This window comes from Carcharhinus amblyrhynchos, chromosome 1 (assembly GCF_965287045.1).
Source record: "Carcharhinus amblyrhynchos chromosome 1, sCarAmb.v2.hapA, whole genome shotgun sequence".
NCBI lineage: Eukaryota > Metazoa > Chordata > Chondrichthyes > Carcharhiniformes > Carcharhinidae > Carcharhinus > Carcharhinus amblyrhynchos.
The window spans coordinates 79,676,204-79,690,882 of NC_137324.1; the positions used below are offsets into that span (position 1 = coordinate 79,676,204).

General features: G+C 43.1%; 1 protein-coding gene across 1 annotated transcript in view; it reads left to right on the top strand.

The window, feature by feature from the left end:
- scfd2 (sec1 family domain containing 2) overlaps window positions 1-14,679 on the top strand; it is a 277,202-nt gene that overhangs the window by 54,680 nt on the left and 207,843 nt on the right. Inside the window, exon 4 of the mRNA XM_080187556.1 lies at window positions 12,827-13,002. Coding sequence (XP_080043682.1) covers window positions 12,827-13,002 — 176 coding nt within the window. The remainder of the gene's footprint in view (window positions 1-12,826; window positions 13,003-14,679) is intronic.

Sequence of the window (14,679 nt, forward strand, 5' to 3'; positions counted from 1 at the left end):
GGACCTATCTTGCATTAAGTTGATCTTTTTCCACGCCCTAGCTATGACTGTAACGCTACATTCTGTACTCTCTTGTTTCCTTCTCTACGAATGGTACGTTTTGTCTGTATAGCACGCAAGAAACAATACTTTTCACTATATGCTAGAACAAAGAAAATTATAACACAGGAACAGGCCCTTTGGCCCTCCAAGCCTGCACTGACCATACTGCCCGACTTAACTAAAACCCGCTACTCTTCCGGGGACCGTATCCCTCTATTCCCATCCTATTCATGTACTTGTCAAGATGTCCTTAAAAGTGACTACCGTATCCGCTTCCATTATCTCCCCTAGTAACGAATTCCAGGCACTCACCACTCTGTGTAAAGAATCTGCCTCGTACATCTCCTTTAAACCTTGCCCCTTGCACCTTAAACCTGTGAACCCTAGTAATTGACTCTTCCACCCTGGGAAAAAGTTTCTGACTATCCACTCTGTCCATGCCTCTCATAATCTTGTAAACTTCTAACAGATCTCCCCTCAACCTCCATCGTTCCAGTGAGAGCAAACCAAGTTTCTCCAATCTCTCCTCAGAGCTAATGCCCTCCATACGTGGCAACATCCTGGTAAATCTTTTCTGTACCCTCTCCAAAGCCTCCACATCTATCTGGTACTGTGGTGACCAGAATTGAACACTGTTCCGAGTGCGACCTTGTCATAATACATGTGACAATAATAAATCAAATCAAAGTTTATTTGGGTGGATGAGAATGTGGAACTGGAAACAAACTGATCAACCATGATGTTATTGAATGGCAGAGCAGGCTCAGGGGGCTGAATAGTCTACTTCTGCTCCTATTTCATATGTATTATCCTCTGGGTGAAAATGTTTCTTATCTTTCTACCAGGCACTTTAAATCTATGCTGCCATGTCACTGACCTATCTGCTAGGATATATAGGCTGCTCCTATTCAGTCTGTCTATGCCCCTCACAATTCTGTACATCTCAATTAAATCTCTCCTCAACCCCCTCTGTTCCAAGGAGAACAACCTCAGCCTTTTCAATCTTTCCTCATTGCTGCATTTTTCCAGTCCTGGCAACATCCTCATAAATTTCTTCTATACCCTCTTTTGTGCAGCATTGTTAAAAATTGTAAGATGGAGCACGCTGTGTACCAATCTTACCGCATGAACCAAATTCCCAGCTGCACCCTGTATCTAAAACTCACTCAGGTGTAGTATTTTGTCATTGCAGTTTGAAAAAAAAAACTGTCTCCTATATAGGTCCTGAGTCACTGGCTAGTTTAGTTTCCTGTTACAGTAACTAACATCAATTAAACCAGCTACTTTCAGCTGATCTGACAACGTAAGTATCACTGCCAGGCAATTCCCTGTTTAACAAAGCTCTTTACCTCACTTGAAGTTGAAGGCTGTTAGTTTTATGTCAGATTCTATATTTAAATTTGAGAGAAAGTTAGCATGCGGACCAAATTTCCAACTTCACACATCTCAGTTGGGTATAATCTCCTGTCCATGTGGCCCTGACTGTTCCTCCAACCTGTTGTATATTTTGCTATTTAGAACATATTTCCATTCTGGTTTCTTTCCAAAGTCAAAAGATAAGTGAGTGGGCAAAAATTTGGCCAGATGGAATGTAACTAATATAGGAAAATGTGAAATTATGCACTTTGGTAGGAAAATAAAGGAGCTGAATATTATCTAAACGGAGCAAGATTGCAGAAGGCCGCAGCACAGGAGGGTTTTGGGGTCATCTTGTGTAAACCCCAAAAACTAGCATGCAAGTTCAGCAGGTAATAGGGAAGGCAAATGGAATCTTGACCTTTATCTCAAAATGAGTGGAGTATAAAAATAAGCAAGTTTTGCTAAAACTATACAAGGCACTAGTTAGGTTACACTTGTAAAATGTGAAAAGTTTTGGTCCCCTTATCTAAGGAAATATATTCTGGCATTGGAGGCAGTCCAGGGAAGATTGATTAGGTTGATCCTGGGAATGGAGGGATTTTCTTATGAAGAGAGGTGGAGAAGGTTGGCCCTGTACTCATTGGAGTTGAGAGGAATGAGAGGCAACCTTATTTGAGACATAAAGGATTTTCAGGGGGCTTGACCAGGTAGATACTGAGAGATTTTTTTTTTAAGTTTATTTATTACTGTCACAATTAGTTACATTAACACTGCAATGAAGTGACTGTGAAAATTTACTAGTCACCATACTCCATACTCCCATACTCCAGTGCCTGTTCGGGTGCACTGAAGGAGAATTCAGCATGGCCAATGCACCTAAGCAGCACGTCTTTTTGACTGTGGGAGGAAACCTGATCACCCAGAGGAAACCCATGCAGACACGGGGGAAACGTGCAGGTTCCACACAGACAGTGACCCAAGTCGGGAATTGAACCCTTGTCCCTGGTGCTATGAAGCAGCAGTACTAACCGCTGTGCCACCATGCCACCCCTTCCCTTTGTGGGAGAGTCTAGGGCTGCCCATTAGAGTTGCCCATTTAAGACAGAATTGGAAAGGAGTTTCTTCTGAGTGTAGTGAATCTGTGGAATTCATTACAGTAGGGGGCTGTAGAGGTTGTGTCGTTAAGTATGTTCAAGGGTATGATAGGCATGATAGTCAGTAAGGGAAGCAAGGGATGTTGGGTCACTGTCTGTGTGAAGCAAGATGTATTGAAACATAGAAAGCAAATGATGAGAACATAACACATTGGAGCAGTAGTAGGCCATTCAGCCCATCGAGTTTGCCCTACCAAAGAGATCATGGCTGATCTGAAGCAGTAATTCTCAACTCCACTTTCTTGATACTGCTTCAGATCAGCCATGATCTCTTTGGTAGAGCAGACTTGATGGGCTGAATGGCCTACTACTGCTCCAATGTGTTATGTTCTCATCGTTTGCATTCTATGCTGCAATGTATCTTGCTTTTAGTTATGATTTTATACTTCAAGCTATGGACCTTAATCTTGGCAGCATCAAAGCCAAATAAGTATATCAAATGTTGCACTTCAGTTTCTCTGAGTTTGTTAATTTATTTGGAATTTCAATTATTTATAGAAACTGGAGCATCTATTTAGCCACTCGCATATTCTACCATTATGTAAGATCATGGCTGATATATTCCTCAACAATTATTTATTTACTTTTAAGCTTTACATCCTTACCCAGCAAAAATCCATACATCCCCTTTGAAAATTTCTATTGACTCAGAATCCACCATTTTTTTGGGAAAGTTCCGTATTTCCACAAACATTTGTGTGGAAAAGTGCTTCCTGATTTCACTCCTAAATGGCTTAGTCCTAGTTTCAATATTTGCTCTGTATTTCCTCACCAGAGGAAAACTTGATCTGTATCTATACTCTATTAAATCCCTGATTGATTTTAGACACCTGGATTGGATCAACCTTCAACCTACTAAACTGGGCATGCAAATCAAGTTTTTGCAACTCAACCTCTTAATTTATTCCTTAAGCCCTAGTATCATTCTGGTGATTCTCTGCTGTATCGTTTCCAAGACCAATATATCTTTTCAGAGGTCCTGAGATTCTGCAGATGCCGTCTAACCAAGGTTTGAGTATGATCTGTCCCTAAATCCTTTTTGCCTGTCCTTCCTAAGTGTTAAGTTTCATCCAAAATGATGGCTTCCATTTGGCTACTACTGATGTGAGGCCAAGTTACATCTTGGTTTATCTCTTTAGTACAATATCTGCTTACAAAAAAATTCTGGATTTCATTAATCCTTTTATTATCTCATCTTTTTAATATTGTTGCTATTAATTGATCCTCAATGTTTTTCTTTGATACAACAAGACTTGCATTTATACTGCAAGGGATATTTTGGAGGCATGTGCAGTAGCCTGCTCAACACTATACAGCCAGCTCTCCAGTGGGGATCGCTCCCGCCCACTGATTTTCTCCTGCTAAAAAGATGTCTGATTTACTCTAGTTTTTACATAAATCCGACACTTTCAATTTTTTTGGGAGACTTGTCCCCCCATTTCTTTACATTGGAGACTGCACACTTCTATTTCTGCAATCCTACTGGCCTTTCACCAATGCTGAAACTCTTAGCTAGGCTCCACCTGTATCTAGACTCAGTTTCTCCAATGTCAACTTTGCTCTCTTCTCATTCACAAACTCCAAATTGTCTAATCTCAGGAACTTGGATCATATTCTGCACTAAATCACCCCTCAGTTCAGCCACTTCGGATGCTGTCTACTTATACACCAAACACGAGAGGTGCCTTCTGATCTTCAATTACCTTGTAGCCTCAGCCTGCTCAATTCCTACCAGCCTTCGATTCTCTCTCATATGCTTTTATCATATGCTTTGGATTTTTCTCACACTCTGCCTGACAGTTGTTATCAGAACTTGCTGCTGCCTGGATTCAAATCTCCAGGATTGGTTTCACTTTTCATCCCTCTCTTTCCATCTTGAAAAATCTTCCCAAAACAACTCTATTTCACCCAAACATTTCACCAATCTTCCAACTCTCACATCAGATTTGTGTGTTTGCTCTATTACAGCTTTCATCTTTTATATTTTTTCTTCTAACCCCTACTGTAAAGCAATTTTTTTTAACAAGTGGTATTGTTAGAGGACTTCAAATACTCTGAGATTTAAAACACTAATAAAGTCTATTAGAACAGAGTGGATTTGCTTAAGTTGAGAATCACAGACTGCCTTATGTATATATTTACAGAGGTACCATCTGCATAGAAACACATATAACCTTATTTAGAGATCTTAAACATATATTTCTAAAAAGTGTGTTACAGCTTGGTTAATGGCACAGAGTTGTAAGGATCATGGGAAAATAATCCATAAAGTGAACCATATTCTTTATAACAATATACTCATGGAAGCATAGCCCTTGTTGGAATGGGCTCCAGATAGTCTTTATGAATAGAAAATTTATAACCCAATGACAAACTCAGACAGCCTAATGAATAGACAAAGCCTTCAATCAGATAAGAGAGTCTAGAACAGGCAACAGGTGGCCATGAGAAAGTCAGGCAGAAACCACTAGGACTTATTTTTCCCAAGCTGTCAGAGAATATCTATAATTGGCCAAGGTATGTGACAGTTAGTAATAATGATTAACCTGTACTAATGATAATTGATTCAGTTCCAACTAGGATGAGCCAGAGAGCGGGTAAATGTTTTTTTGGGAGATGTATAATTGTATTGCCACCGTGATGTAACTTCAGAGAAGTGCTGGACTGCCCAATCCTTCTCTCCTAGCATACGTTGGTCAATAAAGAACATCTTTCACCAGTCTTTGTATTAGTTAAAGTAAAGCTCAGTACAACCCCGCACCACACTAATCGCTGATCCCCTGGATTTACATCCAAACCTCCCCCCACAATGCCACATCCGATGGCCAGCCTCAATTGCTGGCTTCCCTCCCTCAGCCCGAGTGCAGATTGGCAGTGGGGCGCAGCTCCCTTGTCACTGCTGGATGCCCAGTGGGCAATGCCAAGGTGCCCCTGGGCATTGACTTTGTCCCTTGCACCATGCCGGGGAGCACAGGCTGGCAATTCCCCCCCCGGCTCCTGAACCGGGGGGGGGGGGTAGTAGCAGCCTTGATTCCCCCCTCTCTCCAGCAGGATGGGGGGGGGGATGGCTCAGTAGAGGACCAGAGCTTTTAGCCCTGGGCCTGCTAATAATATTTAAAATATATGGGAATGAAGATTACCATAATTTACACCAGAAATCCGGCTGCCGGAGATTTGCGGAGGCCATCGTGTACAGCAGGGAGCTCACAAAACAACCTCCCCTCGAGTCTCCTGGCCTGCTGTGCTACAAAAGCAATGCAGTGGGATGGGAGAATCACCCCTTGGGAGTTTAAAGCTCAGCTCTGGAGCAAAGAAAATGCTATGATTTTTCCTGAGTTGATTCAACCTGAAGTATTAAATGTGGAAAATTTATGACATTGTCTGGAAATCATGGTTTTGGACTTCATTATGAGCAGTTAAAAGCAACTTCTGACTCATCCACAACATGCTGTCAGACTGATATGTACACATCATTAAAAGTTAGTGCACAGGTTAAAAAAAACATAATCAAAAAGGCTAATGGAATGTTGGCCTTTTTCTCCATATTCCACCTGGAGTACTGCATTCAGTTTAGGGCATTGAATATCAGAAACAATATATTGATCTTGAAGGGGATACAACACCAGTTTGAATTATATCAGGGTTTAAAAGGTTAGGCTATGGGTATAAGTTTGTAATCTTCTACATTTTAGAAGGTTGATGTATGATTTAATCAAGTTGTTTGAAATGATTGTAAGGCGACTCATTTTTGGAAATACCATGGTTGTGTTTGGACTGATCAAAATGGAACCACCTGAAGGCAATTTTCTGTAACTGGCCATTGCATATCCAGCTAGGGACTCGAGGGGTTTTGAATGTGGAGATTGTTCCTGTAATCTGTTCTTGCGCTCCACTGTAAATCTAGATAACATTTCTTTAAGCATCTCTTTGTCCATCCTTGTCCTTTGGTGCTCACTCTTAATTGAATGATCCTTATGCTCCAGATCTGTAATGAATGTTTTGCCATTTCTCTTCAACAATCAGTCTCATTCAGTATTCAGTTCTCATCCTTTTTGATTCCCTTCGGTGTTGTTGCTATTATTCTTGCATTTCTTCTGTATTACTTGTATTAAATTTTATTACATGTCAATTTCTTCAGACTTCAATTATGATGTAATCTGCTTGTTCATGCAAAACCTTTAGCCTCAAGTTAGGAATGTTTTTAATCAAAACTTGATGGTCATGTGTTTTAATTACATCCCAGTACTGGTCTAGTATTTGTCTTGATGTGGAAATGCTGGCGTTAGACTGGGGTAAACTTCTTACTCGTATTTGTCTCCCATTTTCTTTGTCCATGTAATTAATGCTGGAACTCTTCATTCCCTAAAATTTTCCTTTTCCAATCCAGCAACTTTTGCTCATGCATTTTTAAAAATCTATTCAAACTATCAGTTGAATTGTGTTGTTGGTGATCCAAATGTTCTATCTTGTTAATCACTTTGGACAGCAGCAGCTCCAGTGTGGAATTGTTCCTTATGGAATTTGTAAACGAACCTGAAGACAGTCACAAGCATTGCAGACTCCTTGCTGCTTGTAATATAATTCAACTATGAAGAATATATTTTAATCAAAGCATTTGAATAAACCTGCATTGCACAAAGAATGAAGTTGAATTTAGACAAAGAAGTTTATTGTATGCTGTTCTCTGTTCCCTAATGGCTCAGTTAATCATTGCATTGAGTGGAGCTGACTCACAAAAAAGCAGGAAGGTAGCAGACTCAAAACCTTCCAATTTCTGCCAATTCAGCCAATCTCTGCTAGAATGGTGGTAGTAATGTTGCTGCAGTGGGTTTCAATATTCTTGGACTAAGCGGGGGAAAGCAATGCATTCTTCTAGTCTGACTGGGATTCCCAAATACCTTGCCACTCCTAATGAATTCTAACTTGGACAAGGAAGGAGCCGTATTCTATCCTCAGAGAAAGGGAGGAAAACAAATCTGCCAAGTGAGCTAACAATTATCCTGAAATTTTGAAAATAGCCAAGTGAATTCTTTCTTCATTTTACTCTCCTCTTTGTTTCTACATTTAAATTTAAACAGAAGAATCTGGATTGATATAAATTGTTGCATATGTGGGCGCACATATCTTTGAATGAGAGAAGTTCTCTTCAGAAATAATTTGTACAACAAATGGAAAAAAAACAGTTTTGTATTGTAAGCTTTTATTTTTGGAAGGTTTTACCTCTGTCTACTTATCACACATTGTACATTTCAAAATTAAAAACCCTGGGCAGAATAATTATCTATTACCTGCCTGCAGATTACAGCAACTGCAGCAGTTCAAGAAGGTGACTCATGACTACCTTCACGAGGACAATTTAGAATGGGCAAGAAATGCTGGCTTTGCCAGTGATTCACAAATCCCAGGAAAAAATTATGAAGAAAAAAATTTATTCTTTCTGACCAAGACTTGTGTTTTATATTTACATAGTATAGACATATTTGGTGGGATTTTCCAGCTGTGCTCGCCCAAGGCTGGAAAATCCTGCCTGAGGTCAATGGAAGTTTCCTGTTCTGTGATGAGTGGGATTGGAAACAACTGCCCATTGTCTTTCATTATTTTGAAGGAGAACTGCAGCTGCTATTATTCTTGCTACCGCTGTTCTGTACCTTTTACCTCTACCGTGCTTACCATCCAAGGTCCAAAATACTAATTCCAGGCTAAGCAGTGTTTCACTTGTACCTTTTTCAATTTGGTCTATTGCATTTGCTGCTTCCAATGTGTTTTCCTCTATATCAGAGAAACCAAATGTAGACTGGATGATCACTTTGCTGAGCACTTTCGGTCTGTGCGCAATCAGGACCCTGACCTTCCAGTTGCTTGCCATTTTAACACACGATCTTGTTTCCTTGCTCACATGCCTGTCCTCGGCCTGCTGCAATGTTCCGGTGGAGCTCAATACAAGCTGGAAGAACTGCATGTCATCTTCGGGCTAGGCTCTTTACAGCCTTCCAGTCTCAACATCAAATTCAACAACTTCAAATGATTAGCTCTACCCCTCTTCGACCCCTTTGTTTTTGTTTTATTTATTTATTTTTACTGTTCTCTACCTTTTTATTTCTTTCTTTTTTTTTCTCCCCCCACTCTTTCTCCCTACTCTATCCCCCTTTTCCTGACCTCTTCTTCCCCCCCCTTTACTTCCCCTCCCCTCTTTTTCTAAATTTTACCTCTCTCCTACCCATTTCTCCCCCTCCTCGATCCACATCTTCATCTGTCACAGCTTATCCTCTGATTCTAGCTTCTCTGCCTTTTGGCCATGCGTACCTTTTATTCTCTCGATGGACTGCCATTAGCAGCCCTTTTACCTGGTTTATGTGGCAATGATTCATCTTTAATTCCCTCACCCTGCAGTATAAATATCTCTCATTTTCCATGCCTTTTACTTCAGACAAGGGGTCACCTGGACTTAAAACGTCAGCTCTTTTTTCTTCTTACAGATGCTGCCAGACCTGCTGAGATTTTTTCAGCATTTTTTCTTTTGGGTGACATATTAGTGGTGTTGTCATCAGTCATTTATTATTTTAAGATGAACATTAAAGTTTCCACAACACTGTTTGAAGAAGTGCAGGGCATTTTCCCAATGTCTTGGCCAGCAATTGTACTTGAACCAAAAAAATGCAGATTAACCATTAATATTCTATGTGGCACCTTGCTGTGTGTAAGTTGACTATCATGTTTCCCAATAAAACAATGACTACACTTCAAAGTAATTTCTGTAATGTGCTTTGGCTCGAGAAGGAATAAATTTGTCCTTTTGCATCTTGGCACTTTATAGCCCTTGTATTAATTTCTGTCACCATAAGAAATAGTTGTAAAAAAATAGTCTTGGGTCAGTTTCAGAGAATGTTTGCTTATGTCCCTTCCTGTTTCTGTTGTAACAAAACACATGATCATTCCTCTGTTTGAACAGAGGGGAGTACGATAGGATGAGAGAGGAATTGGCAAATGTAGATTGGGGGCGCAGATTGGTCGGTAGGACTGCTGAGGAACAGTGGAGGATCTTTAAGGAGATCTTTCTTGGTGCTCAGCAGAAATTTATTCCGATGGTAAAGAAGGATCGTAGGAGAAGGGATAATCAGCCGTGGTTAACGAAGGAAATAAAGGACAGTATTAAGTTAAAAGCTGATGCGTTTAGAGTGGCTAAAAGTAGTGGGCGAGTAGAGGATTGGGAGAGGTTTAAAAATCAACAAAGAATGACGAAGAAGTTGATTAAAGAAAGGAAGGATAGACTATGAAGCTAAACTAGCGCTAAATATAAAAAAAGGATAGTAAGAGTTCTTATAAATATATAAAGAGGAGGAGGCTGGCTAGGGTGAATGTTGGACCCTTAGAGCATGAGAGGGGGGATGAGGAAATGGCTGAGGCCTTAAATAAGTTTTTTTGCTTCGGTCTTCACGGAGGAGGACGCGAATAGTTTGCTGGGTATTAAAGATAGAAGGATGGTAGGAGTTGAGGGCCTGAATGCGATCACTGTCACTAGAGAGGTAGTGCTCGATAGACTAGCGGGACTGATGGTGGACAAGTCCCCAGGACCGGATGGATTGCATCCCAGGGTTCTGAAGGAAATGGCAGAGGTGATAGTGGATGCCTTGGTGATTATTTTCCAAACCTCGTTGGATTCCGGGGAAGTGCCGGAAGATTGGAAAATGGCTAATGTTACGCCGCTGTTTAAAAAAGGTAGCAGGCAAAAGGCAGGAAATTATAGGCCGGTTAGTTTAACGTCTGTTGTTGGAAAAATGCTTGAATCCGTCATCAAAGAAGAAATAACGAGGCACCTTGAGAAAAATTGTTTGACAGAGCAGACGCAGCACGGATTCGTTAAGGGGAAGTCATGTCTGACGAATTTATTGGAATTCTATGAGGATGTGTCTAGTGCGGTGGACGGACGGGAACCGGTGGATGTGGTGTTTCTCGATTTTCAGAAGGGTTGGGGGGTGGTGGGATGGGTGGGGTTGGTGGGGGGTGCTGGTGTGGGTGGGGGGTGGGGTGTGGGGTAGGGTGCGGTGGGGGGTGGGGTGTGGGGTAGGGTGCGGTGGGGGGGTGGGGTGTGGGGCAGGGTGCGGTGGGGGGGTGGGGTGTGGGGCAGGGTGCGGTGGGGGGGTGGGGTGTGGGGCAGGGTGCGGTGGGGGGGTGGGGTGTGGGGCAGGGTGCGGTGGGGGGGTGGGGTGTGGGGCAGGGTGCGGTGGGGGGGTGGGGTGTGGGGCAGGGTGCGGTGGGGGGGTGGGGGGTGGGGTGTGGGGCAGGGTGGGGGGGTGGGGTGTGGGGTAGGGTGCGGTGGGGGGGTGGGGGGGTGGGGTGTGGGGTAGGGTGCGGTGGGGGGTGGGGTGTGGGGTAGGGTGCAGTGGGGGTGGGGTGTGGGGTGGGGTGTGGGGTAGGGTGCAGTGGGGGTGTGGGGTAGGGTGCAGTGGGGGTGTGGGGTAGGGTGCAGTGGGGGTGTGGGGTAGGGTGCAGTGTGGGGTGGGGTGTGGGGTAGGGTGCAGTGGGGGGTGGGGGGTGGGGTGTGGGGTAGGGTGCAGTGTGGGGTAGGGTGCGGTGGGGGTGTGGGGTAGGGTGCAGTGTGGGGTAGGGTGCGGTGGGGGTGGGGGTGGGGGTGTGGGGTGGGGGTGGGGGTGTGGGGTGGGTGGGGGGTGGGGTAGGATGCGGTGGGGGTGGGGGTGGGGGTGGGGGTGTGGGGTGGGTGGGGGTGGGGTAGGGTGCGGTGCGGTGGGGGTGTGGGGTGCGGTGCGGTGGGGGTGTGGGGTGGGTGGGGGGTGGGGTAGGGTGCAGTGCGGTGGGGGTGCATTGGGGGGGGTGCAGGGGTGGGGGGGGGGTGCAGGGGTGGGGGGGGTGGGGTGCAGGGGTGGGGGGGGGGTGCATGCGAGGGTAGGTGAAATTACAGGGCCTAAAGTAAAGGAGAGGGTACAGGTACAGGAAGAGGCCAAGGATGTCCCAATAATAAAGGGAGCAGGGGGCATGAGTAAGGTTGATAGCGTTCCTTCAAATAGGGTCCAGGTGAAGGCTGGGATGAAGACACTTTATCTGAATGCACGAAGCATTCGGAACAAAGTGAATGAGCTGGTGGCGCAGATCAGCACAAATGGATATGATCTGGTGGCCATTACAGAGACATGGCTGCAAGGTGACAGGGACTGGGAGCTGAATGTCCAGGGGTATCAAGTGTTTAGGAAGGATAGACGGGAGGAAAAAGGAGGGGGGTAGCTCTGCTGATTAAGTGAGGTTATCCACTTTGGCAGGAATAATAGTAGGAGGGACTACTATTTAAAGGGCGAAAAGCTGCAGTATGCTACGGTGCAGAGGGACCTCGGGGTCCTTGTGCATGAATCGCAAAAACCCAGCCTACAGGTGCAGCGGGTGGTCAGGAAGGCAAATGGGATGCTGGCCTTCATAGTGAGTGGGATTGAATATAAAAGTGGGGAGGTCTTGCTGCAACTGTACAGGGCACTGGTGAGGCCGCAGCTGGAGTACTGTGTGCAGTTTTGCCGCACTTGCGCAAGGATATTTTGGCCTTGGAGGGAGTGCCGAGGAGGTTCACTAGGCTGATACCAGAGTTGAGGGGGTTGAACTATGAAGAGAGGCTGAATAGACTGGGCTTGTACTTGTTGGAGTTTAGAAGGATGAGGGAGGATCTTATTGAGACATAGAAGATGATGAAGGGGATGGATAGAGTAGAGGTTGAGAGGTTCTTCCCGCTCAGAAAGGACAGTAGGACTAGAGGGCACAGCCTCAAGATAAGGTGGGGGGCCGTTTAGAATGGAGTTGAGGAGGAACTTCTTCACTCAAAGGGTGGTGAATCTCTGGAATTCTCTGCCAGTTGAAGTGGTGGAGGCTACCTCGCTAAATATATTTAAGACACGGGTAGATAGGTTTTTGGTAGGCAAGGGGATTAAGGGTTATGGGGAGAAAGCAGGAAAGTGGAACTGAGCCACTTCAGATCAGTCATGATCTTATTGAATGGCAGGGTAGGCTCGAGGGGCTAGATGGCCTACTCCTGCTCCTACTTCTTATGTTCATTAAAACTTACCAGGGTTGTGAAGTCAAGGTTGCAGAAATACTATGAAAGCTTTTGAAAAAAAAATTGCACATCACAGGGCATTCACGGTTGTAAATATATTTTTCTTTTCATAAAGTTGATCTATTTTAGTCATCATCGAGAAAGAGGCCTACTGATTAATGTACCAACTTAATTCTGAGTGTACCCGTAATGGTTTCCGTGCATCCTTTTACTTCTACAGGGAGAGTCACACCTGAACAACTTCACTCTTATGTCCAGTTATTTAAGAGCAATTTGAAAGCTTTGGAAAATCACTGTGGGCTCTTGCAACTTACCATGGCAACAGTGCAGACTTTGGGACATGCGTGCTACTCAAAATGGGACAACTTCCTTGCTTTTGAAAGGCTTCTGCTACAGGTTTGTCGTTCTTTTCTTTCAATGGCTATCTCAATATTTCATGCATAATAGAATTAATTGCGAAAGTCAAATGTATTATAAAAACAAATATCAAATCTTAAGTCATATTCAACATAAAACATTAATTTTGTTTCTCTCCCCACAGATACTGCCAGACCTGTTGAGTTTATCCAGCATTATTTGTTTCCATTTCAGATTTCCATCTGAACTATCTTCAGCCATCAGTGCCAAGTGGATGATCCATCTCATTCTCTTCCTGAGATCTTGTCAGGGCCCAGAGCCCTGCTTGTATCCAATACCTTAGCTGTTTCTTGATGTCTCATCAAGCTAATTGAATTGGCTGGAGACTGGCATCTGTGATGCTGGGAAACACTAGAATAGCCTGAGTTGGATCATCCACTCGGCATGTCGTGAAGGCAAATTCTTTAGCCTTGTCTTTTATACTGACGTTCTGGGCTCCCATCATTATGGATGGAGATATTGGTGGAGTCTTCTCCTCTGACTAGTTGTTTAATTATCCACCACCATTCACAACTGCATTTGACATGACTACAGAACTTTGATCTGATCTGTTGGTTGTAGATTGCATTTTTGATGAAGAATGCATGAATTTTTAAAAAAGGAATTGATAAATAGAAAAATGGAAATGTATAGAAAGGATGCAGGAAAGTGGGATTATGCTAGGATTAGGCTGTTGTGGATAAAAGCAATGGCATAGTTTTGACAGGCTGTACTCTGCACAGTTTGAGTCACAGAACAGCATTGTGAACAGAATCTGTGGCAGATTTGGCACCAGGGATCTAAAATGCAAAGAAAGTGTTACTAAAAGTAATATAGCTTTGAGAAACTTGCCTTCACGACAGCACAGGAGTGGTAGCTTTTGGCAATTTAGAAAATCTTGTTGTTGATTTGCTGCCCCTTGAAATAAGCTCCAAATCCTCTGTCTTGTCTTTCTCTTTCTATATTTTCTCAAAAATTCTTGCCTCTGTCTTTTGGAAAGAACTTGTATTTGGATTTAAAATCATCATATTGAGAGACAAGTATGTAGGAATGCGTTCTTTGTAATGCTTGATCTACCTACATGTAGATGTACCAAGTTCAAGCAGGAATCAAGGGAACAAAGCAGCTTGGACATCAGATGCCCTGACTTCTATAATTTCTGTTGTTAAGTCAGTATTACCTTCTCTTTGTTTAGAGAATTGAATCTCATCCAGTAAAATTACAAGGGCAATGAAGTAATGTGGTAAGGACTAAAGTGCTTTTGAAAACAGCCTGAAAGCATATCAGAGCTGATATTTCATGGTGACTGACAAGTATATAGCGATTAGGAACAGATGAAATTGTCTGTGGTTATCTGGGGTATTATGTGAACAACAAGCAACTGCATTCCATTTATGGCTCCTATTGTCTCTGATTTTTGATTTTTTTGTCACTTTTGTGAATAAACTCAAACATGCATGCAATTTTAAAAAGATAATTGCTAATTATTGCAGAAGAGGCAAATGCTGCATAATAGCAGGGATTGAGCCCTGGCAAATAGCACAGGTTTTATATATTTAATTTTTAAAACTGTTTTCATTCATTCAATTTGCAACTGTATTGTAGCTCATTGTCAAGAATGCAAACATTCATATTTTCAACCGTATCCTTTCCCTTAACAGATTAGGGGTGTGGCAG